General features: G+C 51.1%; 1 protein-coding gene and 2 pseudogenes across 1 annotated transcript; all 3 read left to right on the plus strand.

Annotated features, from left to right (window-relative positions):
* Positions 1–525: 525 nt before the first annotated feature.
* LOC138444947 (UL16-binding protein 1-like) lies at positions 526–13,495 on the plus strand (annotated as a pseudogene).
* On the plus strand, positions 744–3,572 carry LOC138445154 (tyrosine-protein kinase RYK-like; annotated as a pseudogene).
* A 1,805-nt stretch (positions 13,496–15,300) lies between the features above and the next one.
* Positions 15,301–27,053, plus strand: LOC138444950 (UL16-binding protein 3-like). Its single transcript, XM_069598697.1, has 5 exons — positions 15,301–15,407; positions 24,267–24,386; positions 24,756–25,028; positions 25,632–25,762; positions 26,605–27,053. Exons 1-5 carry the CDS (start codon positions 15,320–15,322, stop codon positions 26,689–26,691), a joined length of 699 nt encoding a protein of 232 aa, XP_069454798.1. The 5' UTR covers positions 15,301–15,319; the 3' UTR covers positions 26,692–27,053.
* The last annotated feature ends 411 nt before the right edge of the window (positions 27,054–27,464 follow it).

Genomic DNA, 27,464 nt, shown 5'->3' on the forward strand with positions numbered 1-27,464 from the left:
ACTGATGCCCTGACCATTCAGGTACTTAGGGACAAGCTTGTCCGCTGACTGACCCGACCCAGTGGCCCGAACAAGAATTTTCTTTTGTTCCTTGTCTCCTCCCAACTCACATGACTGGCTTGAGTGCCCCCGATCTGATAAGGAACAAGAGACTTAAGGCTGATAAGGGACAAGGTGAGAAACAAGAGCCTTAAGTTCAGTGGCTCAGTCGTGTCCGACTCTTTGCGACCCCATGGACTGCAAGCCCATCACCAACTCCTGGATTTTACTCAAACTCATGTCCATCGAGTCGGTGATGCCTTCCAACCATCTCATCCTCTGTCATCCCCTTCTCCTACCGACTTCAATCCTTGCCAGCATCAGGGTCTTTTCCAATGAGTCAGTTCTTCTTATCAGGTGGCCAAAGTACTGGCGTTTCAGCTTCAGCAACAAGAACTAGGCGGTCTCCTATCACCATTGCAAGCTGACTCACCGCGTAAACAAGTGGGCAGAGGAGTACACAGGGAAGCCGGGATAGAAAGGGAAAGAACTGTTAGGATGCCCCGCCCAGCCCCGGCGGCTCGGGGCCTGGGGAGGTGCAGCTGTGGGATAGCGGGAGAGGATCGCGGGTTCTGGCTTGGCAGCCTCGCACTCCTAAAAAATTGGGATCCAGGAGGCAAAGGGAGAGATGGGTGGCTCCAAGACCAGTGTCGTTTTGCTTTCCATTGTCTTGTTCAGCGGAACGTCCAGCGGTGAGTTCCGGCATGACCCTGCGCAGGCCGTGGCGGTGGAACGCGAGGAGGTTGCATGGGTTATGAGCCGGGAAGGGGATGGGGGCGGTCTCCTCGGGTTTCGCGAAACTTTTTACAGGGTGGGGCCGCCGCCCCCACCTCTTTACCCTCCCTGGCCCATTTAGTCCTCGGAGGCTCCTCCCGGCTTGTTGCCTGCTCTCCGGGCCAGAACAAGGGTGACCTGGATGAAGTAGTAATGCCCGGGAATTTGGGAAGTGACGCCGGGAGAAGAGGGGGCCCGGACGCGGCAGGAAATAGGGTTGAAACCCTCCAAGGGTCCAGACCGCCCCTTAGAAGTGGGAGCCCTGGAGCCGGGCCGTTTGGGACCAGTCGGCCATCCCGTGGAGAAGAGACCCAGACCCGCCCCGAAAAGCACACCCTCCCGCCCCGACCTGTGCAACAGAGACCCTTCTGGTCCCTCCATCTCCCGGCCCTTGAAGGACTAGTGCTCTTTCCCGGCTGTAAGTTATAAATGCAGAGCGGACCCGAGTGCCCAGGAGGCGGCTGCGGCGCATCCAGGCCTAACCGTTTTTGAGTGCTCTTGTCTGAGGGGTAGCTGCTGACTCCACCCTAGGCCCCAGGGCTTTGTGTCACGGCTCCACCCCCAGCCCCAGGGCTCCACCCCCGGTCCCCGGGCTCCACCTTCCGCCACTGGGCTCCGCGGCAGGGCTCTACCCCTGGCCCCGGGCTCCACCCCCAGCTCCGGGGCCTCACCCGCGACCCTGGGGCCGGTGGGAGCCTCTTCCTGAGCAGGGACCAGGTGCCTGGGCCCATTGGTCTAGATGCAGAAATTTTTTAGTAGAGAAGTGGCCTTGTTGGGCACCACGTCTATCCTTTAACCCAGCGAAACAGATGTCCTGCCTTTCACTTGGCCTGCAGAGTCCAAGTTGAATATAAGCAGGTTTCCAAGTAGACAATTTCGTGGACCTGCCCCGGGTCAGCATTTCTGCTTGGTGAGGGTGGGGCGTGCGAGGGGCACGGGGTGGGGGGACTTCCACGCACTATATTGGCTCTAGCTTTCCTTTTCTGCAAAGTAGATGATGAGGGTATGATACTAAATGCAGCTCAACTTGACAGTAAATTCTTTAGAAACTTCCTTTCTTCAAAAATTTGAAAGGAAGGAAATGTGTTACAAAAAACTTCGGTCTTAGACAAAGCCAGTAGCAGAACTGTTTATGATCCTGTTCATGCAGCTCCAGCTACTTCTACCCGTGTGTTTTATATCAGCGCAGGGGTTTGCCGTGCAGTTATATTTCTTGTAGTAATAATATTAGCTGTTTTGCACCTTCAAAACATGACAAGAATTGAACTCAAAGACAGCATCAGTGTCCAGTAGTTCCCAAAGGTGGTCTCAGCTATGTCCCAGATGACTCAGTATCTGAGAGGAGACACACCCAACAGTGGAACTTCCATCCCGTTATCCTGCCTTGTGGCTGGGCAGAGGAGTGTTTTGAGAAGTGCCACTCTTTTGGGGGCCAGAGCGAAGGTGAAGGATATCGAAATGTCCAAGGAGAGGATAACTCTATCCACAGACAGAATGTACTCCAAGAAGGTAGTTTAGGGCGTATTTTCCATGGGATTTATGTAGATGAAAAAGATCCAAATAAAGAACAGCGATCGATTGTAAAAACAGAGATTAAGCTTCTGAAATTCAGGTGACAATGATTCTCACTGAACATTGTAAGCTATGAGATCTTCGTTACAGAAATCTTCCTCCTATTTCCCTTGTGTATATAGAAGATAGAGAAAACCCCTGGTGATATTGCCTTACATGAATTGGGAGACTCGTAAATAGTTTTCACAGCATTGCTAATTGTGTGTCTGTGTGTGTATTAGCCAGTCAGTCCTGTCCAACTCTTGCCACCCCATGGCCTGTAGCCCGCCAAGCTCTTCTGTCCGAGGAATTCTTCAGGCAAGAATAATGGAGTGGGTGGCCATTCCCTTCTCCAGGTGATCTTTCCAACCCAGGGATCAAACTCTGGTCTCCTGAATTGTAGGCAGATTCTTTACTGTCTGAGCCACCAGGGGAGCCTGCACCACAAATTAGTAGAGGCCAATAATCCACAGGCAATTTCTCAACAGGACCTGGTCCACAAGGTCAGATTGCCTGTGGAATGGATTACCTGGTCAGAAGAGAAGTCCTCCACAAAGACCCAGCTGCTAGGAGCTCTGCCATTGATGACAGCCTCAAGTTAAGAGTGCAGAGAGCCCCTCTCCAGAATCTTGTACCCATGGACTCTCACTGTGTGGGGGACAATGAAAAAGTGGGATCGATGGATGGCTCATGAATGTTTGGTTAAGAATGAGGTCTCCAGACTTTCCTGGTGATCCAGTCGCTAAGTTTCCACACTCCCAGTGAAGGGGCCGGGTTCGATCCTTGGTCGAGGAACTGGATCCCGCATGCTACAACTAAGAAGTCAGCATGTTGCAACTAAGAGTCTTCATGCTGCAAAAAGATCCCAAGTGCCACAACTAAGACCCAATACATCCAATATATATATATATATATACACACATATATATATAAAATAATTTTTTTTTTAGTTCTCCAGTGCTAGTGATGTGTGGGCCTTCAGAGTGATAGTGTAGGAGTTCATAGCTCTGGGTCAAATACCCTACACGGATGTAGACTCTTTAGAGATATGAAGGAAGGTTATCAAATAAGCCAGCCTATCAACTGTCCTGATGAACCATTTGCTGTGATGCCTTGTGCTGGGCCTTAGATTTGGAGGAGAAGCCCAGTTCCGGCAGCTGGTCCAGTGTCTCAAAGGGTTCCATGCAGCCCTGGGGGCCTGTGTCTGACTGTCCTCTCACAGTCCCCCAACATCAGGGGAAAGGTGCCTGCTGAGGCCCACTTGGAGCCAGACAGTCACATATATCACCCAGCACCACAGAAGCACATTGTCTTCTGGAACACTGTGCCTTAGGAATGCCATAGCATCTGAACTTTCTAAGACAGACTTAATAATGTGGAATATTTTCTAGATATCACTTTCATTAGGTTTAACTGAAAATGTTTGTATAAATGTTTTGACCAAGAAATTTTTAAACAGTGTTATAAAATAAATAATTTTTAAAATTGTTCCCACACAAATACTTGGACTAGCTTAGTGCCAAGTGCTTTTTAGTTTTTACTTCATCAAAGTAATGTAGTTGATTCACCCTTGAATGTGCCGGGCTTAGTTGCTCAGTTGTGTCCAACTATTTGCAACCCCGTGGACTATACAGTGCGTGAAATTCTCCAGGGTTGAATACTGGAATGGGTAGCCTTTCCCTTCTCTAGGGGTCTTCCCAACCCAGGGATTGAACCTCGGTTGTCCACATTGCAGGTGGATTCTTTACGTTCTAAGGCACCAGGGAAGCTCAAGAATACTGGAGTGGGTAGCCTCTCCCTTTTCCAGGGGATCTTTCTGACCCAGGAATTGAGCTGGGGTCTCCTGCAATGCCGGTGGATTCATTACCTGCTGAGCCACTAGGGAAACCCTTAAGTTTTTTTTTTTTTCTTTCTTTCTTTTTTTTTTAATATTTATCACTAGTCTTGGGAATTATTTGTCTATAAGATGAAATACTTTGTCTTAGGAAAAGAAAAATGAAAAAGTGCTCTAGCCTTGTATAGGAAAAAACAGTGTTGGAGGAAGAAAACTTAAAAGCTAGAAGGAAAAAAAGAGAAAAATACAATAGAAACAGAAACTACTCTTTCATGGAAAGTTGCCTTTTTAAATTTTTTTTTAGTACAGAGGAGTTCTGCCTTCTTACTTTGGTGAAAGTAGGAGAGGAATTTACTGAAACATCTTAATTTGGCAGATCCCAGCATTTCTCAGTGCCAGAAGTGGATTTGGGTCAGGTCAATAGTAAATAATCCCTTTTACTGCACCTAGAACAGTCCTATCAGAGAAGGCAATGAAACCCCACTCCAGTACTCTTGCTTGGAAAATCCCATGGATGGAGGAGGCTGGTAGGCTGCAGTCCATGGGATCACAAAGAGTCGGACATGACTAAGTGATTTCACTTTGACTTTTCACTTTCTTGCATCGGAGAAGGAAATGGCAAACCACTCCAGTGTTCTTGCCTGGAGAATCCCAGGATCGGGGGAGCCTGGTGGGCTGCTGTCTATGGGGTTGCACAGAGTTGGACACGACTGAAGCGACTTAGCAGCAGCAGTAGCAGTAGCAGCAGAACAGTCCTATGCACACAATGGGTGCCTGAGTTGTGTTGTGTAGAAAAAAATAAGTAAACATATTTTGTGCTTATCTTCAAGCCTGGCTTAAGTATAAAATGGATTTTTTTAAACACTTGAAAAAATTAAAGAATTCAATTTTTTTAAAATTACATATGCATCATCAGGAAGGCACTCAATGCTATCCACTGATCAGCGCCTCCCTGGAGTTAAAGCTCCTCCCAGACAGCACAGACTGTTACTAGTTGAAGCTGGTTATGACCCAGATCCTACCACCTATGAAGGTAACAAGTGGTTGAAAAGGACAAGTTAGTTTGCTCAGGAGCCCCGGGAAAATAGTGACCTAATGTCCTCAGACTGCCTCCAAGTTTCCAGGTTAGAAAACGGGCAGAGGTGGCTGCTGCAGGGCGCATCAGCATCTTGAGCACAGTCAGGGTGGTTGGCACAAGGCGAACGTTTGAGCACCACCAAGCTTATGGTTTCAACCAGTCTGGGGGTCTACATGCTTGCAGTTTTTATGTGCTGGGGGACTGCTTCCTATAGAAACAACTTGAGGCTTGTGTCAGCTGTTTGTTATCTTTCAGGGAACTGGGAATTTCATGACACTGCTATGTGGCTAGTCACAGTCTACATTGTTACCAGGTTCCCAGCCTAAGGAGTATTCCTTTCTCCATCTTCACATGTTTTAATCCTTAACTCTTAAACCACCATTTTGAGACTCACAGAAGGCCTGGCTGACTAAAACTTTTCTACAAACAAGAGGCAAACAGAGACCATGGGGGACGGGTCTTTCCCACTAAGGCGCCCTAGAGCTCTTTCGGTTACAAGACCATTTATTATCCATTTTTTCATGGTCCCAAGAAGCCCAGGGCCTCCAACAGCTTCCTGTCTCTTGAAGAGAGTGTAGACATGCCCTCTCTCAACTGGCATCTTATCCCTTTGTCTGATAACTCACGAAGCAAAACCCCCTGACCTGGCCCCCAGGACCTAACTTAGGAGGGACGGGAACAGGGTTTCCCAGAGTGTGACACAGGGCTCAAGGGTGAGGCTGGGCATCCCCACGCCTACCCTTTGCTCTCACATTCATAGTATCTAGGAATTGGGACACCAGCAGCCTATAATGGTTATTGATTAAGGTAGGAGTTGACAGATTTTTTTCTCCAGAAGAAGGTAAATCTCAAGGCATCTTTAGGCAATTTGGTATCTTTATTTGGTGCAAAAGAGGCTTCCATGTTTGTGGGGCACCAGAAGCCAAATATAATGTGTAAATCAACTGAGAACCAGACTTGTCCACTGTCCTGGCTTCTGACCCCAGTAATGAGTGACCCATCCCCTAGAGAATCATCCAAGAGCTGCCTCAGTTGTCTGTTTATGAACCAGAAACTTACCCTGTCCTGCCTTGTAGCTTCTGGTGGTGGGACTGTGATAGGAGTGTGGATCTGGCTGTTAGGGGCTAATGCACCCCCTCTGCTGTAGACTGGCTTCCTTGGTTCAAGGAGCCATAAGGGACACTGTATGAAGCCACAGGTGTGAGCAGGGGATAGTGGCCCTGTATCAACGCTGGTGTCAGGCCTAGGTCCCCTGCTGGTACATCTTATTTGTTCCCTGTGGCCCTGGTTATGCCAAGCCACATAATCACTTCTATCCTATGACGGCTGGCCTATCTGAACTAATGCTTAGGGGTTGGTGAACCCAGATCATGATGGGCAAGTCTGACATTCCATGACCAGAGGCCTCATCTCTGCCAGGCCCCAGGACCATACCAGGAGCCACACTGAATGGTATAGGCTTTCTCACTGCTGGTGGTGTGTCCTTTCTTCAGGACACTAGGAGTCTGTGTTGTGAGCCTCCACGTAAAATGCCTCACACAGCATGTAGCACCTTTCCAAACACAGATAGCTATGACGTCACCAGTTCTGTTGGGTCACCTGCCCAAGAAGCAGGTCCAGCCAGACTCATCATTCATCAGTTGTGACTGCTTTTGTGCCAGGACAGCCGTTGCAGCAGAGACCTAGGGTCTGCGAAGCCTGAAATGTTTCATATGTACCATTAGAGGGAACCTAGGACCTCAGTGGTAATTCAGTGGAGATAAGATAGGGACCACAGCTCTGCGGGCCTAGGGAGACTGTAGGTTGATACTCATTTCCATGATTTCCTCCAGGAGATGATGTTGTTTACATGTACTATCAGGGGATGGTGAGTCAGGGTCAGAAGAGTGAATGTGGAATTCACGACTATGGTACCCTCACCCATGGTAGTTTACTAACAACACAGACTGTCCATTCATGTCAGAAGTCCAGGACATGTGCAATGGACACTGAGTGGATCTGTGGACCCAGAGATAAGCACTGTTAGCAGGACCTGGGACAGTTGTCTATTAATTGCCTGGTCCTCGGAGCATCACTTCACAGCACGGGGGCCGTGATCATGGTACCGTTCCTGTGCGTGGCGTTAGTAACACACTGGGTCCCATATGAATGTGGGAGTAGTTCTAGCTCACTTCAGTCACTCAGTGGTGTCTGACCCTTTGCGGCCCCATGGACTGCAGCCCGCCAAGCTTCCCTGTCCATCACCAACTCCCAGAGCTTACTCAAACTCATGTGCATCATGTCAGTGATGCCATCCAGCCATCTCATCCTCTGTCGTCTGCTTCTCCTCTGGCCTTCAATCTTTCCCAGCATCAGGGTTTTTTCCAATGAGTCAGTTCTTCGCATCAGGTGGCCAAAGTATTGGAGTTACTTATCCCAGTAAATAACCATGTGGCTCATCGGGAGAGAATGGAAGGACTTCTGCACTTGCTATGGTGATGAAAGGGCCCTCCTCACTGGGATGTGGCTTCTTTCTCTGGTGATGCCTTCTGAGAAGTAGCTCAGTTCTGGAAATTTTGGTAGGGATGTTTGGGAGGGATGGCTGCTTTCAGCCTGCTGATCATCCAGTCTTGTGTTTGTCTCTCCTTGTTTTCTGTTAGTAAAGCAATTTGCATCCAGGTTCACTGACCATCTCTCTGTCTCTAGGATCACCCTGCACTCTGCGCCAGCATTGTGCTCCTGGCAGTCAGGCCCTGGCTGGCATTGGGCCTCTCTAATGACTTTCAGCTTCCCTGATAGCTCAGTTGGTAAAGAATCCGCCTGCAATGCAGGAGACCTGGGTTCGATCCCTGAATTGGGAAGATCCTCTGGAGAAGGGAAAGGCTACTCACCGAAGTATTCTGGCCTGGAGAATTCCATGGACTGTATAGTCCATGGGGGTCACAAGAGTCAGACACAACTAGCGACTTTCACTAATCACTTTGACCATTGTACCAACTTTGCTCCTAACATACAACAATCCGCCTGCAATCTGATTTTTCCCCATTTTCCATCCTGTTCTTGCCGGAAGCTGATGGGAACACGGTCTCCTACCACTATCCCTGATTTCCACAAAAGTCAGCCTTGAGCTGTTGGAGATGCTTCTCATCCATGCTTTCCTCTCGGGCTCCATAGAGTCCATCAGGCTTTCCCATGGCGCCTGGTGGCCTGGACACTTTCTTGCCCTTTCATTCCATGTCTGCCCTGGCAGATTCACATCTGTGAGCCTTGGATCCCCTCCTCTACCACCTGCCTCAGAAGTTCTGGACTTTCTCTTTCACGCCATGTGGGCCAGGTCTTTCTCCAGGCTTCTGAGACCCATCCTAGTGGGAAATCAGCAGTATCTCCCCAGCCTTGCTAAGTCCTGTGACTCATAATTATTAACTCTTCCTTCTCCGACTTGGGGTTCTGTGTTCACTCGTCACCTCTTTGCCCTTCTCCCTGTGATCCTGCTTCCTCAGGAGCATCCCCACAGGCTCCCCATCTCTCACAGAACACGGGGTTAGATTCTGACAGTGCTCTGTCATGTAGACTTTTCCTGCAGAGCAGCCTGGCACGTCTCTGCAAAGGTTATGATGCTGGGAATGGACCTGGTGGACAAGGGGACACAGCCAGGATGTGTGATCTTTGCCAGGCAGGGGACTCCTCCTTCTCCACAAGGAGAGGAGGGGCACTGGCTGTATGGTGTGTGTTGTGGGGTGTCATTGCTCTGTCAGCCCGCCCTGCACTTTAATCCGCTCTCACATACCTGGGGGAAGGGGCCTCAGGGTCTTATTTTCCCCAATCTCACCCTCACTGTGTTTTGCCTTCACAGATGCTCATTTTCTTTCCTATAATTTCACCATTGATCCTCAGCCCAGAGATGATCATCCATGGTGTGAGGTTCAAGGAGAAGTTGATCAAAAGGTCTTTCTCTCCTATGACTGTGGTACAGCTAAGATCAAGTACATGAGTCCATTGGGAGAGGAAGTGAAAAATATGAGCGCCTGGGAAGCACAGACTGTCACACTCAGAGACACTGGAGACTTGCTCCAGGGGCAGATGCCTGACGGTACACCGGAGAAACACACAGACAAGGGTGAGTTAGAAAATCCAAATGCAGGAGGAGTAGACTAGGGGCTTAGCTGCAACCACTGTTTTTGGCTAAAAAAAAAAAAAAAGGATATTGTCCTTCCCTAGTAGTCCAGTGGAAAGAGCAGCTGTTGCAGGAGAGACCAGGGCCAGAATATCTGGGCCCAGGGGAGGTGGACCCAGGTGGGTAAGAATCTGTCAAGCCCAGAGGCTGAGCTCTTTCTTTCCTTCAGTGGGATCAGGCCCTCTGACACTGCAGGCCAGGATGACATGCTGGCGTGAAGACAATGGACACACCAATGCATCCTGGGAGTTTGGCTTCAATGGACAACTGTGCCTCCTCTTTGATTCGGAGAATGGGCACTGGACAATGGTTCATCCTGGAGGGAGACAGATGAGAGAGAAATGGGAGAATGACAGGGCTGTGACCGACTTCTTCAAGAAGGTCTCCATGGGAGACTGTCGGGCCTGGCTTCAGGCTTTCTTGGTGCGCTGGGAGAAAATGCTGAAGACCTCAGGTAAGTGAGAACAGTAGGAGAAAGTGGTCGTCCTCTCATGGTGACATGGACCCATTCCCGTGTGTGTGTGTGTGTGTGTGTTTGAGAATGTGATCCGTCAGAGGTGAGTTGTTCCTGGGAGAGCAATGGCCCGGGGATGCTCTGTCATCCTCCTTCCTCTTCCACTCCTGACGTCTCTCCTCACAGCACAGGCCTTTGGATGACTGAACATGGATTTTTGCTGACCCCAAACCTGTAGACATCTCTTTGATTTCTGGGATTTATTTCTCACTGTACCCTCTTTCCAGAATCTTCTTTCAAATGTCACCTATACTACTTTGGGAAATCTGTCAATACCGCCTCTGCTGTAGCTCCTGAGGACTGCATCCTCAGGTCTCCATCTCTGATGTCACAGCAGGACTGAGTGGCTGTGTTGGAAACCTTGCTCCCCCATTAGCTGTCAGAGCCTCGTGAGGACTGGGCTCCTCCCTTCCCCCCATCTCGCCTGAGGATCTATCACAGGGGCCTCCATGTGATGGGTGCAAGCTGTCTGCACAGTAGGGGTACTGAGTCAGGGGGGCGAGGAGGCATCTGCTGAGTTTAGGGTCTGGACAAGGGCTTCACTCTTACTCTCCTTGCAGCACCACCAACCACAGTCCACGCTACAGTGCAGCCCGCGGCCCCAGCCAGCAACCACATAACCAAGATCGTCCTTGTGGTTCTCGCCGTTTTCGTCATAATAAGCATCGTAGCCTGGATCCTTTACAAGAAGAGGTACTGAGGGCAGAATTCAGAGGGAAAGCAGGAGCACGGGGCCTGGCGTGAAGGCGGGGAGGGAAATCCCAGCCAACCCCTGCCCCTCACTGAACCTCCTCATCCTGGAAATGAGCAGGCGAACAAGGCCTCATATAACCTGAGAGCAAGAACTCAGACAAGCTCAGGCCTCAGTATTGAAAGGTCCTCACTGTCAGATGACAGTGGAAAGTGGGCGGGGGGGGGTGGTGGTGGCTGGGGGCCTGTTGGAAGTTAAAAGGGTTTAGCCAAGTCCCCTGGCTGAGCACAGACTGCTGGCTGGCAGGGCCCAGAGTAGGTGGTGTGAGAACAGCAGGCACTCAGGGCGAGGGAAGGACTCAGGGGAGTTGAGAGCAGCATGGGGGCTCCACATGATGTGTCAGCGGGGAGGGGACCCACCCAGGAGCCAAGATGAAAGGGGCAAGGCTCTCATCCCAGGAGGAAGGGGTGGCAAGGCCTTTGCAGACCCAACTCCAAAGGCCTGTTCTCACAGGAAGTGGTGTGGGTCAAGCAGGCAAGGCAGGAGCCCCACAGCAGAGACTGTGGGAAGGGCTGAGGCCAGGCCTGTGCTCCTGGAGCAGCAGCAGTTCTGACTCAGCCTGTGGCCTGCACGTCACCAGCCTCCTGGGGACCTAGAGCTCCAACACTAAGCGGCCCTGCCTTGAGAAGAGGTGCCTGGGGATGGTGGGCCTTAGCTGGGTTGGAGATGCCCAGCTGGGGGGACTAGGAAGAGATGGGAGGCAGAGACCCTGGTCCTGAGAGCTGTGTGTGCTGCTCAGAGGCTTGAGGGGCACAAAGGAAGGAGGTTTGCCTGCAGACACCCAAGGCTGTCAGGAAGCAAGGCCCCTCCTCCTGGGATCTGCTCCCTGGTCGTTTAGGCCCCATTCGGGGAGGATCCGGACCTGAGTAAAGGGAGCAGATTGATTCCTCACTGGCTCCAGTCCTGAGCCTGAGGAGAGGGTGTCAGGCCTGGGGTGACTCTGTGATGCAGAAAGGAAGGAGGAGGTGACAAGAAGCTGCTGGGCCTGGGGTGGGGTGGGGGTGGAGGACACAGGAGCCCCTCAGTGAGGGCGGGGCTGGGGAGGCTGGGGAGGGGCAGGCCCAGGAAAGTGAGAGGAGTTCCTCAGCCTCCTGGACCAAGGCCTCTTTCTTTTCTGCAGGAGATGGTGCTCCCAGGAAGCGCAGCAGGTGCTCTGTTGTCCTGAGGACTCAGTCTTTCCTTGGCTGCCTTTGTTCTCCTGCATTCACTTTAGAGGCAAGAGATGAGACCCAGGAATTCAGAGCCTGCCTTCCTGTTATGATGACAGGGTGGCTGCACTGTTACTCCAGGTGTTTCTTGACTTCCTACTGTTGCATTCCAGTCCCCTATACTGAAAAGGACATCTTTTTTGGGTGTTAGTTCTAAAAGGTCTTGTAGGTCTTCATAGAACCATTCAACTTCAGCTTCTTCAGTATTACTGGTTGGGGCATAGACTTAGATTACTGTGATATTGAATGGTTTGCCTTGGAAACAAACAGAGATCATTCTGTCGTTTTTGAGATTGCATCCAAGTACTGCATTTTGGACTCTTTTGTTGACCATGATGGCTACTCCATTTCTTGGGTCATCTGAGTTAAATTCACCCATTCCAGTCCACTTTAGTTCTCTGATTCCTAGAATGTTGATGTTCACTCTTGCCATCTCTTGTCTGACCACTTCCAATTTGCCTTGATTCATGGACCTGACATTCCAGGTTCCTATGCAATATTGCTCTTTACAGCATCGGACCTTGCTTCTATCACCAGTCACATCCACAGCTGGGTATTGTTTTTGCACTGGCTCCATCCCTTCACTCTTTCTGGAGTTATTTCTCCACTGATCTCCAGTAGCTCATTGGGCACCTACTGGCCTGGGGAGTTCCTCTTTTGGTATCCTATCATTTTGCCTTTTCATACTGTACATGGGGTTCTCAAGTCAAGAATACTGAAGTGGTTAGCCATTCCCTTCTCCAGTGGACCACATTCTGTCAGACCTCTCCACCATGACCCGCCTGTCTTGGGTTGCCCTGTGGGCATGGCTTAGTTTCATTGAGTTAGACAAGGCTGTGGTCCTAGTGTGATTAGATTGAGTAGTTTTCTGTGAGTATGGTTTCAGTGTGTCTGCCCTCTGATGCCCTCTTGGAACACCTATCATCTTACTTGAGTTTCTCTTACCTTGGGCATGGGGTATTTCTTCATGGCTGCTCCAGCAAAGCGCAGCCGCTGCTCCTTACCTTGGATGAGGGGTATCTCCTCACCGCCAGCCTTCGTGACCTTCAACTTGGGATAGCTCCCCTAGGCCCTCCTGTGCCCACACAGCCACTGCTCCTTGGACGTGGGGTTGCTTTTCCCGGCCGCCACCCCTGACCTCGGACGCGGGGTAGCTCCTCCCGGCCGTTCCTGCGCTGTCGCAGCCTGGCAGTCTTGACCGCTGCCCCTGACCTCGGACATGGGGTATCTCCTCTCGGCCATGCTTAGTGCACCGGTCACAGCCACCTACGCTTAGTGAGTAGTTGAAGCAAATTCTGGAAAAAGGATACAAAGAGATGCAAAACCCAACTGCCACTTTTGAAGAGCCCAGAGCAAAAGCAGGATGCCTCACATGCCCCCGGAACACAACAACACTTAAGGGTTCAGCCAGTCACCTAGCCACCCCTCTGACTGGCCCCTGGACACACCCCTCCCCTCACCCCATAGAAGGAACCAGCTCGCCCCACCCCCTCGGGGAGTGGGCACCCAAGGAAACTGTCATTTGTTCTCACTCCCCTGTGCTGCAGTAGTGGCCCCAATAAAGCCTTGCCTCAATTTCTCTTCATTAAGAAATTTGATTAATTTCTATTGTCTGGCCTCTGATTTCTACTGATTAAGGAGGCCAAGAGCCTGGTGTGTAGCAGTTTGCGTACAAGAGACACATGGGGGCTCGGAGGACAGGACTCAGGCTTGGGTGGGGCACCAATTTAGTGGGTTCAGGTGATCAATGTGTCAGGGGAAAACTCTCATGCATAGGCCTGGGGGACAGGGCCCTGGGTTTAATCTCTGGCAAGAGGCAACACGGGGACCACATAGCCCCAGTGGAGGAGGCTGGTGAAGAGGCAAGTGATTAGGAGAGCAGGAGAAAGACGAAAGGACAGCGTTAGAGCCCTGGTCAGGACAGCCACATAGGAGAAGATGGGCCACTCTGGACAGGCCTGGCCACCCCCAGACACAGAGTAGCCCCAGATGGGAGGAAATCAACCGGGAGGTGATTTTAATGAGTGTCAACAATGAACATCCTTCCAAGAACATGAAACTCCACCTGATTGCTCTTGCTACTTCCTTAATATTCTGCTCGCATCCATTTCCATATCTACAAATAGTGAAGCCAGCCTCACTCAGTGAGAAGACATGAAATGGAGCACTGCCCGTGCTGAAGTGTCAGCGCGACCTTCCGAGGTCAGGGCTCAGTCACCCCTGCAGCTATCAAAAGCCGAGAGCCCCGTGATAACAGAGAGATGGATCCCTCTGTCACAGACGTCGACCTCTCAATGTCGTTGATAGATCACTATGTCATAGATAGACCACTTCCCAAGAATTAGGAGGTCTTGTCAGTCCCAAAGAGTGATGGATCATCTCACTCTTCATCAGCGGATAGCCCTGAGATGGGAAAGTGAGATGTTCAGTGCTGGCTGGATGCTACATAAAGGTAAATTATGAGGGGGAATAAAATGGATCACACAGGCTGCTGCTAAGTCACTTCAGTCGTATCCGACTCTGTGCTATCGCATAGACGGCAGCCCACCAGGCTCCCCCGTCCCTCGGATTCTCCAGGCAAGAACACTGGAGTGGGTTGCCATTTCCTTCTCCAATGCGTGAAAGTGAAAAGTTAAAGTGAAGTCGCTCAGTCCTGTCTGACACAGGCTACTAGTGTAGAACGAGCGGCCTGAAGAGACCGCCAGGGGGCGCCCGGTGGCAGCGCTGGATCCCGGTCTCCACGAGGAACCTGCAAATTCAGGTTCTGGCCTCAGTCCTCAAACTCTTTCTAATGAGCAGTTACTTTGGCCCACAAAAGGTCTAGGACTATTCTGGGGGCAGAAAGTACTAGAAAACATATTGCTGATGACACTGCAGTTAAGGGCTCTCTTCAGGCCCTTTTGAGAAAAAAAAAAAAAAAAAAAAAAAAGCCGGGGTTCCCTCCTACCTCAGTCGGTAAAGTTCTGCCTGCAACGTAGGAGATCCGGCTTCGATCCCAGGGTCAGGAGATCCCAAGGAGGAGGGCATGGCGACCCACTGAAGTACTCTCGCCTGGAGAATCCCCATGGTTAGAGGAGCCAGGCGGGCTACAGTCCTCGGGGTCACGAGAGTCGGACACGACTGAGCCAGCAAACCACCACCGCAGGAAGACAGGCGGGAATGGGGAGGAAGGTTGAGGGGCGAGAGGGACTCGGAGGAGCAAGGAGTGAGTCAGGAGGGGGCGGCTGGGTGGGGCCATGCGAGGCTTCGGACGCCAGACGCCGGAGAAGAAGCACCTGGCTCCCCTGGACCGTCCATCACCTGAGGATCGCGGGTAATTGGCGGCGGGAGTGGACGGGAGGGCGGGGCGGAGAGTTGAGGGGCGGGGCATAGTCCGATCTCGCCGCGAAGTCAGATCAAAGCACTTTCCCCTTGGTGATGGGCTGGACCACTGACTCTGAAGCGCATCTTAGTGTGGCTGCCCTGCTTCTTCTCCTGTCTCTCCGGTTCTGCCCGGCGCGAGGCGGTGAGTTCATGGATTAACCTGCGGGGAGCGAACACGGGGCCTTAAGACCCCGAGAAGGAAGAGGGTGTCCCCCGGGGTTCGGGAACGTCGAGCCTGGACCGCCTCCCTGCTTTTAGACCTCCGCGCGCTCCTTTCCCGCTGGGCTCCTGCTCCCGGCCCCCACTCCCCAGCTTGTTGCGGTTCCCTGTCCTCCTGCCGGGGCCCCCTCCCCGCCCTGGCATGTAAAAGACACGATCTGGGTGAAAAAGAAGTCACAGCATAAAGGGAGGGGAAGCTGGGCCAAATGGGAGCTCGGGCAGCAGCAAGAAATGCTGCTCCAATCCGCGGGCCGCCTCTCGGGAATTTGGAGCCACTGGAGCTAGTGCAGGACAGGTGGGGGCCGCTCCCGAGGGACCGAACCCACGGGGTTCAGGGGAAGGCTGGGTGGAGTCTGACCAGTTGCCTTGGGCGGGCCGGGGCAGCAGGGGGCGGGGGGAGATGGGCAACGGTCTCGGTGGAGTCCACCACTTGGGCAGGGTTTGGGGGGGAGTGTGCAGGAGGTGGGGGCAGGGAGATGGCTGGAGTCTACCTAAGAAGGCTCCTTAGAGTCCTGCTTGGTTACAACACTATTTTTTCCATATCCCTTCCCATCCCAAGAAGCTCAGGGCCTCCAACAACTTCCCATCTGTGAAGGGATCCTAAACCTGCCCTCTGCCAACTGGCACGCTATCCTCTTGCCTAAGAATTCACCCCAGCAGAAGCCTCCCAGCCTGGCCCCCAGGACATAAAGCAGGAGAGATGGGAGAAGAGTTTCCAAAAGTGTGTGACACAGGGCATGAGGGTGAGGACGGGCACCCCCACTTCTACCCTTCAGTCCCACATTCATATTCCCTGAGACTATGAAGACAGTGGCCTATACTAGCTATTATTTAAGGCAGGAGTTGGAGAACCTTTTCTTCAAAAGACAGAGAGTAACACTGTTGGTCTCGACAGGCCATTTGGTGTCTCTGTGCATTCTACATCTCCACATTTGTGCTACAATAGCAGGCAACGATGACCTGAAAAAAAAAAAAAAAAAGAACAATGTGACTGCCCTGTAATAGTAACAGATGACTCATCCCCTAGGGACTAGTGCAAGGGATGCCTTAGCTGCCTGTTTGTGAACCAAAATCTTGCTCTGTCCTGCCTTGTAGTTTCTGGGTGGTGTGAATGTGAAAGGAGTGTGGGTCCAGGAGATATGGGCTAATGTCCTCTGACCCCCTCTGCTCTAGAGTGGTTTCCATGGTCCATGGAGATATAGGGGACACTGCATGAAGCCTCAGGCATGAGCAGAGAATAGTGTGTGCATGCTAAGTCGCTTCAGTCATGTCCAACTCTTTATGACTATAGCCCACGAGGGTCCTCTGTTCAAGAGATTCTCCAGGCAAGAACACTGGAGTGGGTTGCCATGCTCTCCTCCACGGGATCTTCTCTCACTCAGGGGTAGATCCCACATCTACTCCAGCTCCAACATTGCAAGTGGATTCCTTACTGCTGAGCCACGGGGGCAGGCCCTGGGGAATAGTGGTCCTACAACAATTCTGATGTCAGGCCTAGGCCACCTGCTGCTCTCTTATTTGTTGCCTCTGGCCCTTCTTATGCCAAACCACAATATCACTTTAGTCCTCTGATGGCTGGTCTATCTGAACTAATGATTAGGGGTTGGTGAGCCCAGATCATGATAGACAATGTTGACATTTCATGACCAGAGGCCTCACCTCCAGCAGTCCCCAGGACCATACCAGGAGCCACATTTAAATGGTGTTGCATTCCCCATTGCAAATCGCATAGCCTTGCCTCAGGACATAAAAGGTCTGTGTTGTGAACCTCCAAGTAAAATGCCATATTCGGCACATAGCACCTTTCCCACCTCTGACGTCACAGGTTCTGCTGGGTCATCTTCCCAAGAAGCAGGTCATCATTCACCACTCATCTGTGACTGCTTTTGTGCTAGGACAGCAGTTGTAACAGAAAACCATGGTCTGCAGAGCCTGAATATGTCATATGTACAATTATAGAAATGTATGGCGACACTGGGAATTAAATGGAGATAGGATAGGGATGACACCCCTGCAGCCCTGGAGGGTTGTAGGTTGGTACTCCTCTCTGTCATTTTCTCCAGAATATGATATTGGTTACATGTACTATTGGGGGATGAAGGTCCGTGTCAGAAGTGTGAACTTGGAAATTGCTTTATGGTAGCCCTGACCACACGGTAATTTACTAACTGTGAAGATTTTTCATTCATATGCAAATGCAGTGGATGTGAAATGAGCACTATGAGGACCAGTGGATGGGTGACACTCCTGTGGGCAGGACGTGGGACAGATGTGTATTCCTTACACAGATCTCAGGCACCACAGTAATGACAGGAGGGCCATGAGGATGTTTCAGACTGCTGGACATGACGACAGTCCCACTCTCGGTCCTTATGGATGTGGGGGTGGCTTCTCTGCCAAGTGTACACTTATCCCAGTCAATGACCGTGTGGCTTCCAAGGCCAGAAGGACTTCTGCACTTGCTGTGGTGATAAGAGGGCCCTCCTTGCTGATGCCTGGCATCTCTGTCTCTAGGAATGGATTCTGAATATAAGACCTGACTCAGTGCTGGATACTGCACAAAGGACCTGGGCATTTTGTGGGATGTCTGCATTCAGGTTCCTGAACACCCAGCCTTGTGTTTGTCTCTGTTATTTATATAATTTTTCCTCTCAATCGTGTAGTTTTTAGCAGGGCTCACTGCTCTTCTGTCTGCCTCTAGGATCGCCCTGTGTTAGGAGCCAGCGTGGTACTCTCTGCAGTGAGGCCTGGCTACAGGGGGCTCTCTGGTCCCCTTGGCTGCTGCATCTGCTTTGTTTCTGACATAGGGCACTCCCCCTGGCATCAGCTCTTCCGCCTTCTCCATCCTCACTCCTGCTGGAAGCCCACAGGAACACCAATCCCACCGCCGTCTCTGACCCTCAGCAAAAGTCACCCTGGAGCTGTTGGAGATGCTTCTCATCCGTTCTTTCCTCTCGGGCTCCATAGAACCTGGGGGACTGCACACTTTCCTGCCCTTTCATACCGTGTCCACCCTGGCACATTCACTTCTCTGAGCCTTTGATCCCCTCCTCTATCACCTGCCTCGGAAGTTCTGGATTTTCTCTTTCATGCCATGTAGGCCAGGCCTTCTCCAGGATCCCAAGACCCATCAAAGTGGTAGATCAGCAGCATCTCCCTGGCCTTGCTAAGTCCTGTGACCCCAATTGTAAATTCTCCTTTCTGTAGCTTTCAGTTCTGTGCAGGCCTTATGAGCAGAGCAGAGATAATGTTATGTGGTTTCTCCACTTGCTCAGCCTGTAGGTGGTGTTGGGGGGCAGAGGGGCCTTCCTGCTCTACCAGCCCAGCCCTGCAGCTTTCCTCTGCTCTCACATAAGTGGGGGGAGGAGGTAATGGGTCTTCTCCAAAACCTGTCCTCACCTGTATTTTCCTTCCCAGGCGCTCACTCTCTTTGCTACAACTTCACTGTTGATCCTCAGCCCAGTAATGGAGAGCCAGGTAGATGATTCATCCTTGAATGTACCATGAGTAGTTGCTCACTCCTGTCTGACTCTTTGCAACCCCATGGACTTATACAGTCCGTGGAATTCTCCAGGGTTGAATACTGGAGTGGATAGCCTTTCCTGTCTCTAGGGGATCTTCCCAACCCAGGGATTGAACCCAGGTCTCCCACATTGCAGATGGATTCTTTACCATCTAGGAAAGAAGCTAGATGGCACCAGGGAAGATCAAGAATACTGGAGTGGGTAGCCTCTGCCTTTCCAGGGGATCTTTCTGACGCAGGAATTGAGCTGGGGTCTCTTGCATTGCAGGTGGATTCATTACCTGCTGAGCCACCAGGGAAACCCTTAAGTTTCTTTCTTTTCTTTCTTTCTTTTTTTAAAAATATTTATCACTAGTCTTGGGAATTATTTGTCTGTAAGATGAAATACTTTGTCTTAGGAAAAGAAAAATGAAAAAATGCTCTCTCCATGTACAAGAAAAAGCAGTGTTGGAGGAAGAAAACTTAAAAGCTAGAAGGAAAAAAGAAAAATACAATAGAAACTGAAACTACTCTTTCATGGGAAGTTGCCTTTTTAAATGTTTTTTTAATACAGAGGAGTTCTGCCTTCTTACTTTGGGGAAAGTAGGAGAGGAATTTACTGAAACATCTTAAATTTAGCAGATCCTAGCATTTCTCAGTGCCAGAAGTGGGTTTGGGTCAGGTCAATAGAAAAAAATTCCTTTTACTGCACCTAGAACAGTGCTATGCACAGAATGGGTGCCCGAGTTGTGTTGCGTAGAAAAAAAAAAAGTAAACAGATTTTGTGCTTATCTTCAAGGCTGGCTTAAGTAGAAAATGAATTTTTTAAAACACTTGAAATAATTAAAGAATTCAATTTATTTATTTATTTTTAATTACATATGCATCTTGAGGAAGGCACTCAATGCCTAGCCACTGATCAGCACCTCCCTGGAGTCAAAGCTCCTCCCAGACAGCTCAGGCTGTTACTAGTTGAAGCTGGTTATGACCCGGATCCTACCACCTATGAAGGTAACAAGTGGTTGAAAAGGACAAGTTGGTTTGCTCAGGAGCCCCAGGAAAATAGTGGCCTAATGTCCTCAGACTGCCTCCAAGTTTCCAGGTTAGAAAGGGGGCAGAGGTGGCTGCTGCAGGGCGCATCAGCATCTTGAACACGGTCAGGTTGGTTGGCACAAGGCGAACGTTTGAGCACCACCAAGCTTGTGGTTTCAACCAGTCTGGGGGTCTGCGTGCTTGCAGCCAGCAGTTGTATGTGCTGGGGGTCTGCTTCCTGTAGAAACAACTTGAGGCTTGTGTCAGCTCTTTGTTATCTTTCAGGGAACTGGCAGTTTCATGATACTGAAATGTGGCCGCTCACAGTCTAAATTGTTAAGAGTTTCCCAGCCTGAGGAGTATTCCTTTCTCCGTCTTCACAGGTTCTAATCCTTAACTCTGAAACCACCATTTTGAGACTCACAGGAGGCCTGGCTGACTAAAACTTTTCTACCAACAGGAGGCAGACAGAGACCATGGGGGCGGGTCTTTCCCAATAAGGCACCCTAGAGCCCTTTTGGTTACAAGACCATTTATTACCCATTTTTCCATGGTCCCAAGAAGCTCAGGGCCTCCAACAGCTTCCTGTCTCTTGAAGAGAGTCTAAACATGCCCTCTGTCAACTGGCATCTTATCCCTTTGTCTGATAACTCACCCAGCAAACCCCCCCGACCTGGCCCCCAGGACCTAACTTAGGAGGGACGGGAACAGGGTTTCCCAGAGTGCGACACAGGGCTCGAGGGTGAGGCTGGGCATCCCCACTTCTACCCTTTGCTCCCACATTCATAGTGTCTAGGACTTGGGACACCATCAGCAGTGGCACCCCACTCCAGTACTCTTGCCTGGAAAATCCCATGGCTGGAGGAGCCTGGTAGGCTGCAGTCCATGGTGTCGCCTAGGACAGAGCGATTTCACTTTCACTTTTCACTTGCATGCACTGGAGAAGGAAATGGCAACCCACTCCAGTGTTCTTGCCTGGAGAATCTCAGGGACAGGGGAGCCTGGTGGGCTGCCATCTATGGGGTCGCACAGAGTCGGACACGACTGAAGCGACTTAGCAGCAGCAGTAGCAGCAGCAGCCTATAATGGTTATTGATTAAGGAAGGAGTTGACAGATTTTTCTTCTACAGAAGAAAGTAAATCTCAAGGTCTCATTAGGCAGTTTGGTATCTGTATCTGGGTGCAAAAGGAGCTTCCACATTTGTGGAGCAGCGGGAGCCAAATATAATGTGTAAATCAACTGAGAACCAGACTTGTCCACTGTCCTGGTTTCTCACCCCAGTAATGAGTGACCCATCCTGTAGAGAATCATCCAAGAGCTGCCTCAGTTGTCTGTTTATGAACCAGAAACGTACCCTGTCCTGCCTTGTAGCTTCTGGTGGTGGGACTGTGATAGGAGTGTGGATCTGGCTGTTATGGGCTCATGCACCCCCTCTGCTGTAGACTGGCTTCCTTGGTTCAAGGAGCCGCAGGGGACACTGCATGAAGCCACAGGTGTGAGCAGTGGACAGTGGCCCTGTATCAACGCTGGTGTCAGGCCTAGGTCCCCTGCTGGTACATCTTATTTGTTCCCTGTGGCCCTGGTTATGCCAAGCCACATAATCACTTCTATCCTATGACGGCTGGCCTATCTGAACTAATGGTTAGAGGTTGGTGAACCCAGATCATGCTGGGCAACTCTGACATTCCATGACCAGAGGCCTCATCTCTGCCAGGCCCCAGGACCATACCAGGAGCCACGCTGAATGGTATGGGCTTTCTCACTGCAAGTGGTGTGTCCTTTCTTCAGGACACTAGGAGTGTGTTGTGAGCCTCCAAGTAAAATGCCTCATACAGCATGTAGTACCTTTCCGAACACAAATAGCTACAACGTGACCAGTTCTGTTGGGTCATCTGCCCAAGAAGCAGGTCCAGCCACACTCATCATTCATCAATTGTGACTGCTTTTGTGCCAGGACAGCAGTTGCAGCAGAGACTTAGGGTCTGTGAAGCCTGAAATGTTTCATATGTACCATCAGAAGAGACCTAGGACCTCAGTGGTAATTCAGTGGAGATGAGATAGGGACCAGAGCTCTGCAGGCCTAGGGTGACTGTAGGTTGGTACTCGTTTCCATGATTTCCTCCAGGAGATGATGTTGTTTACACGTACTATCAGGTGATGGGGAGTCAGGGTCAGAAGAATGAATGTGGAATTCACGACTATGGTACCCTCACCCATGGTAGTTTACTAACAACACAGACTGTCCATTCATGTCAGAAGTCCAGGACATGTGCAATGGACACTGAGTGGATCTGTGGACCCAGAGATAAGCACTGTTAGCAGGCCCTGGGACAGTTGTCTATTAATTGCCTGGTCCTCGGAGCATCACTTTACAGCACGGGGGCCATGATCATGCTACAGTCCTGTGCGTGGTGTTAGCAACACACTGGGTCCCATATGAATGTGGGAGTAGTTTCTCCTTCTGCAGTTCCAGCTCACTTCAGTCGCTCAGTGGTGTCCGACTCTTTGCGACCCCATGGACTGCAGCCTGCCAGGCTTCCCTGTCCATCACCAACTCCCAGAGCTTACTCAAACTCATGTCCATCGTGTCGGTGACGCCATCCAGCCATCTCATCCTCTGTCGTCGCTTCTCCTCTGGCCTTCAATCCTTCCCAGCATCAGGGTCTTTTCCAATAAGTCCGTACTTTGCATCAGGTGGCCAAAGTATTGGACTTACTTACCCCAGTAAATAACCATGTGGCTCATCGAGAGAGAATGGAAGGACTTCTGCACTTGCTGTGGTGATGAAAGTGCCCTCCTCACTGGGATGTGGCTTCTTTCTCTGGTGATGCCTTCTGAGAAGTAGCTCAGTTCTGGAAATTTTGGTAGGGATGTTTGGGAGGGATGGCCGCTTTCAGCCTGCTGATCATCCAGTCTTGTGTTTGTCTCTCCTTGGTTTCTGTCTCTCAATCAAGCAGTTTGCATCCAGGTACACTGACCATCTCTCTGTCTCTAGGATCACCCTGTGCTCTGAGCCAGCATTGTGCTCTCGGCAGTCAGGCCCTGGCTGGCATTGGGACTCTCTAATCACTTTCAGCTTCCCTGATAGCTCAGTTGGTAAAGGATCCACCCGCAACCCAGGAGACCCCAGTTTGAATCCTGGGTCGGGAAGATCCGCTGGAGAAGGGATAGGCTACCCACTCCTGTATTCTTGGGCTTCTCTTGTGTCTCAGCTGGTAAAGAATCCGCCTGCAATGCGGGAGACCTGGGTTCGATCCCTGAATTGGGAAGATCCTCTGGAGAAGGGAAAGGCTACCCACTGCAGTATTCTGGCCTGGAGAATTCATCCATGGGGGTCACAAGAGTCTGAAACGACTGAGCGACTTTCACTAATCACTTTGATCATTGTACCAACTTTGCTCCTGACATACAACACTCCACCCAGAATCTGATCTTTCCCCATTTTCCATCCCTATTCCTGCAAAGGCCACAGGAACACGGTCTCCTACCACTATCCCTGATTTCCACAAAAGTAAACCTTGAGCTATTGGAGATGCTTCCCATCCATGCTTTCCTCTCGGGCTCCATAGAGTCCATCAGGCTGTCCCATGGAGCTAGTGGATTGCACACTTTCCTGTCCTTTCATACCGTGTCCGCCCTGGCAGATTCACTTCCCTAAGGCTTTGATCCCCTCCTCTACCACCTGCTTCAGAAGTTCTGGATTTTCTCTTTCATGCCATGTGTGCCAGGCCTTTCTCCAGGCTTCCAAGACCCATCCTAGTGAGAGATCAGCAGCATCTCCCCAGTCTTGCTAACTCCTGTGACCTGTAATTATAAACTCTTCCTTCTCCAACTTGGGGTTTTGTACCCACCTGTCGCCTCTTTGCCTCTCTCCCTGTGATCCTGCTTCCTCAGGAGCATCCCCACAGGCTCCCCATCTCTCACAGGACCCGGGGTTAGATTCTGACAGTCCTCTGTCGTCTGGGCTTTTCCTGCACAGCAGCCTGGCACGTCTCTGCAAAGGTTATGATGCTGGGAACGGACCTGGTGGACAAGGGGACACAGCCAGGATGTGTGAAATTTGCCAGGCAGGGGACTCCTCCTTCTCCACAAGGAGAGGAGGGGCACTGGCTGTATGGTGTGTGTTGTGGGATGTCATTGTTCTGTTAGCCCAGCCCTGCACTTTACTCCGCTCTCACATAACTGGAGGAAGGGGCCTACAGGTTTTTTTTCCCCAACCTCACCCTCACTGTGTTTTGCCTTCACAGACCCTCATTCTCTTTCCAATAATGTCACCATCGATCCTCGGCCCAGAGATGGTCAGCCATGGTGTGAGGTTCAAGGAGAAGTTGATCAAAAGGTCTTTGTCTCCTGTGATTTTGGTAAAGGTAAGAGCAAGTACATGAGTCCATTGGGAGAGGAAGTGAAATGTATGAGCGCCTGGGAAACACAGACTGACACACTCAGAGACACTGGAGACCTGCTCCAGGGGCAGATGCCTGACGTTACACCAGAGAAACACACAGACAAGGGTGAGTTAGAAAATCCAAATGCAGAAGGAGTAGACTGGGGGCTTAGCTGCATCCACTATTTTCGGAATTAAAAAAAAAGGGTACTGTCCTTCCCTAGTAGTCCAGTGGAAAGAGCAGCTGTTGCAGGGGAGACCAGGGCCAGATTAGCTGGGCCCAGGGGAGGTGGACCCAGGTGGGTAAGAATCTGTCAAGCCCAGAGGCTGAGCTCTTTCTTTTCCTCCATAGGGTCAGGCCCTCTCACCCTGCAGGCCAGGATGAAATGCTGTAGAGAAGACAGCGGACACATCAGTGCATCCTGGGAGTTTGGCTTCAAAGGACAACCATGGCTGCCCTTTAATTTGGACGATGGACCCTGTACAGTGCATCATGCTGGAGGGAGACGGATGAAAAGGAACAGGGAGAATGACAGAGCTGTGACCGACTGCTTCAAGAAGGTCTGCAAGAGAGCCTGCCGGCTCTGTCATCAGGCTTCCTTGGTGTGCTGGGAGAACACCATGGGCAAGTGAGAAGGGTAGGAGAAAGTGACAGTTCTCTCTTGGTGACATGGACCCACCCCTCTGTGTTTGTGAAAATGACCCGTCAGAGGTGAGCTGTCCTGGGAGAACAATGGCCTGGGGATGCTCTGTGACCCTCCTTCCTCGTCCACCTCCTGGCGTCTCTCCTCACAGCACAGGCCTTTGTACTGTTGGACACGGATTCTCACTGACCCTAAACATGAGAGCGTCTCTGTGATTCCAATCTCCTTCTTACTATTCCCTCTTTCCAGAACCTTCTTTTAAATGTCACCAGTCCTCCTTCTGGAAATCTGTCAATACCGCCTCTGCTGTCAGCTCCTGAGGACTCCATCCTGATGTCACCATCTCTGATGTCACAGCAGGACTGAGTGACTCTGTTGGAAATCTTGCTTCCCCATTAGCTGTCAGAGTCCCATGGGGACTGGGCTCCTCCCTCCCTCCCATCTTGCCTGGGGACCTGTCACAAGGGCCTCCACGTGTGGGTGCAAACAGGCTGCATAGTAGGGGTACCTGGGTCAGGGGGGCTGAGGCGGCATCTGCCGAGTTTGGGGTCTGGACAAGGGCCTCACCCTTATTCTGCTTGCAGCATCACCGACCACGGGCCCCCCTACAGTGAAGTCCTCGGCCACAGCCATCAAGCACATCACCTGGATCCTCCCCGTGCTCCTCACCAGTTTCATCATAACTGTCCTCCTGGGCTGTCCTTTCCAGGAGCAGGTACTGAGGGCAGAATTCAGAGGGAAGGCAGGGGCACAGGGCCTGGTGTGAGGCCGGGGAAGGTGAATCCCAGCCAACCCCTGCCCCTCACTGAACCTCTTCACCCTGGAAATGAGCAGGTGGATAAGACCCCACATCACCCGAGAGCAAGAACTGCAGACTCAACTCCAAAGGCCTGTTCTCACAGGAAGTGGTGTGGGTCAAGCAGGCAAGGCAGGAGGCCCACAGCAGAGACTGGGGGAAGGGGTGAGGCCAGGCCTGTGCTCCCGGAGCAGCAGCAGGTCTGACTCAGTGTGGCTGGCACGTCACCAGCCTCCTGGGAACCCAGAGCCTCCATCACTGAGCCGCCCTGCCTCGAGCAGAGGTGCCTGGGGATGGGTGGGCCTGAGTTGGGGTGGAGGCGCCCAGCTGGGCGGGACCAGGAAGAGATGGGGGGCAGGGACCCTGGTCCTGAGAGCTGTGTGTGCTGCTCAGAGGCTGGAGGACAGTGAAAGAAGGTTTCCCTGCAGCTCCCCAAGGCTGTCAGGAAGCAAGGCCCCTCCTCTGGGGACCTGCTCCCTGGTCCTTTAGGCCCTCCTCGGGGAGGATCCGGACCTGAGTAAAGGGAGCAGATTGATTCCTCACTGGCTCCAGTCCTGAGCCTGAGCAGGGCGTGTCAGGGCCTGGGGTGACTGTGATGCTGGAAGGAAAGAGGAGGTGACAAGAAGCTGCTGGGCCTGGGGTGGGGGTGGGGGTGGAGCCCCTCAGTGAGGGCCGGGCTGGAGGGAGCTGGGGAGGGTCACCCCAGGAAAGTGACAGGAGTTCCTCAGCCCCCTGGACCAAGGCCTCTTTCTTTTCTGCAGGAGACGGTGCTCCCAGGAAGTGTGACAAGTGCTCTGTCGGCCTTTCTCCTGCTCTTCACTTTAGATCCAGGAGATCAGGCCCCATGAATCCTCAGTGTTTTCCGGTTACGCTGACACAGTAGATGCATCATCTCATGGGCTTTATCACTTTTGACGAAATCATACTCAGTACTTTAAAAAAAAAACAGGAACAATTTATTTCGCCACTTTCTCCTGGTGCTAATTGGTGGTATTTCTACACTGAAATATTCAAGTACTTGAAGAAATCTCCACAAACAGGACATTTTTCATCTTATTCTAGTTTGTGGATAATTAAACTCTGCCTCGTGACCTCATTTCTGCAAATGATATTGCAAGAAAAATACCGTCTGCTATTACAGGACTCAGGGATTCTTTATGTGTCTGGAGAAATCACCTCAACCTATTTCAATAAAAGAAAGTTTTATTTATGACTATTTCCCTTAATAATTTATTATGATGAAAGTGAAAGTGTTAGTCGCTCAGTCGTATCCGACATTTTGTGACCCCCTGGACTGTAGCCTGCCAGGCTGCTCTGTCTGTGGGATTCTCCAGGCAAGAACACTGAAGTGGGTTGCTGTTTCCTTCTGCAGCGGACCTCTCCAACTCAGGGATTGAACCCACGTCTCCTGTGTCTCCTACGTTGGCAGGCAGATTCTTTACCATCTGAGCCACTGGGGAAGGCAATTTATTATGCTAGAGCTATTTAAGTCAACATCTCAGTACTCCAGAAAACTTGAAGTATACAAGATTTTTGTTTTCTAACCCATGGGAGAGGTCATGATGTCTCACCATTTCTCCGTCTTATGCGATTCAGTGCACCTGGTGATATGGAGGAAACA

This window comes from Ovis canadensis, chromosome 8 (assembly GCF_042477335.2).
Source record: "Ovis canadensis isolate MfBH-ARS-UI-01 breed Bighorn chromosome 8, ARS-UI_OviCan_v2, whole genome shotgun sequence".
NCBI classification, from domain to species: Eukaryota; Metazoa; Chordata; class Mammalia; order Artiodactyla; family Bovidae; genus Ovis; species Ovis canadensis.

Excerpts from the sequence above, each read along its gene's own strand:
- LOC138444950 (XM_069598697.1), top strand. The coding sequence starts at position 15,320 with ATGGGCTGGACCACTGACTCTGAAGCGCATCTTAGTGTGGCTGCCCTG. Across the intron at positions 25,029-25,631 it reads GTGCTGGGAGAACACCATGG|CATCACCGACCACGGGCCCC; the intron begins GCAAGTGAGAAG and ends TTCTGCTTGCAG. Across the intron at positions 25,763-26,604 it reads GCTGTCCTTTCCAGGAGCAG|GAGACGGTGCTCCCAGGAAG; the intron begins GTACTGAGGGCA and ends TCTTTTCTGCAG.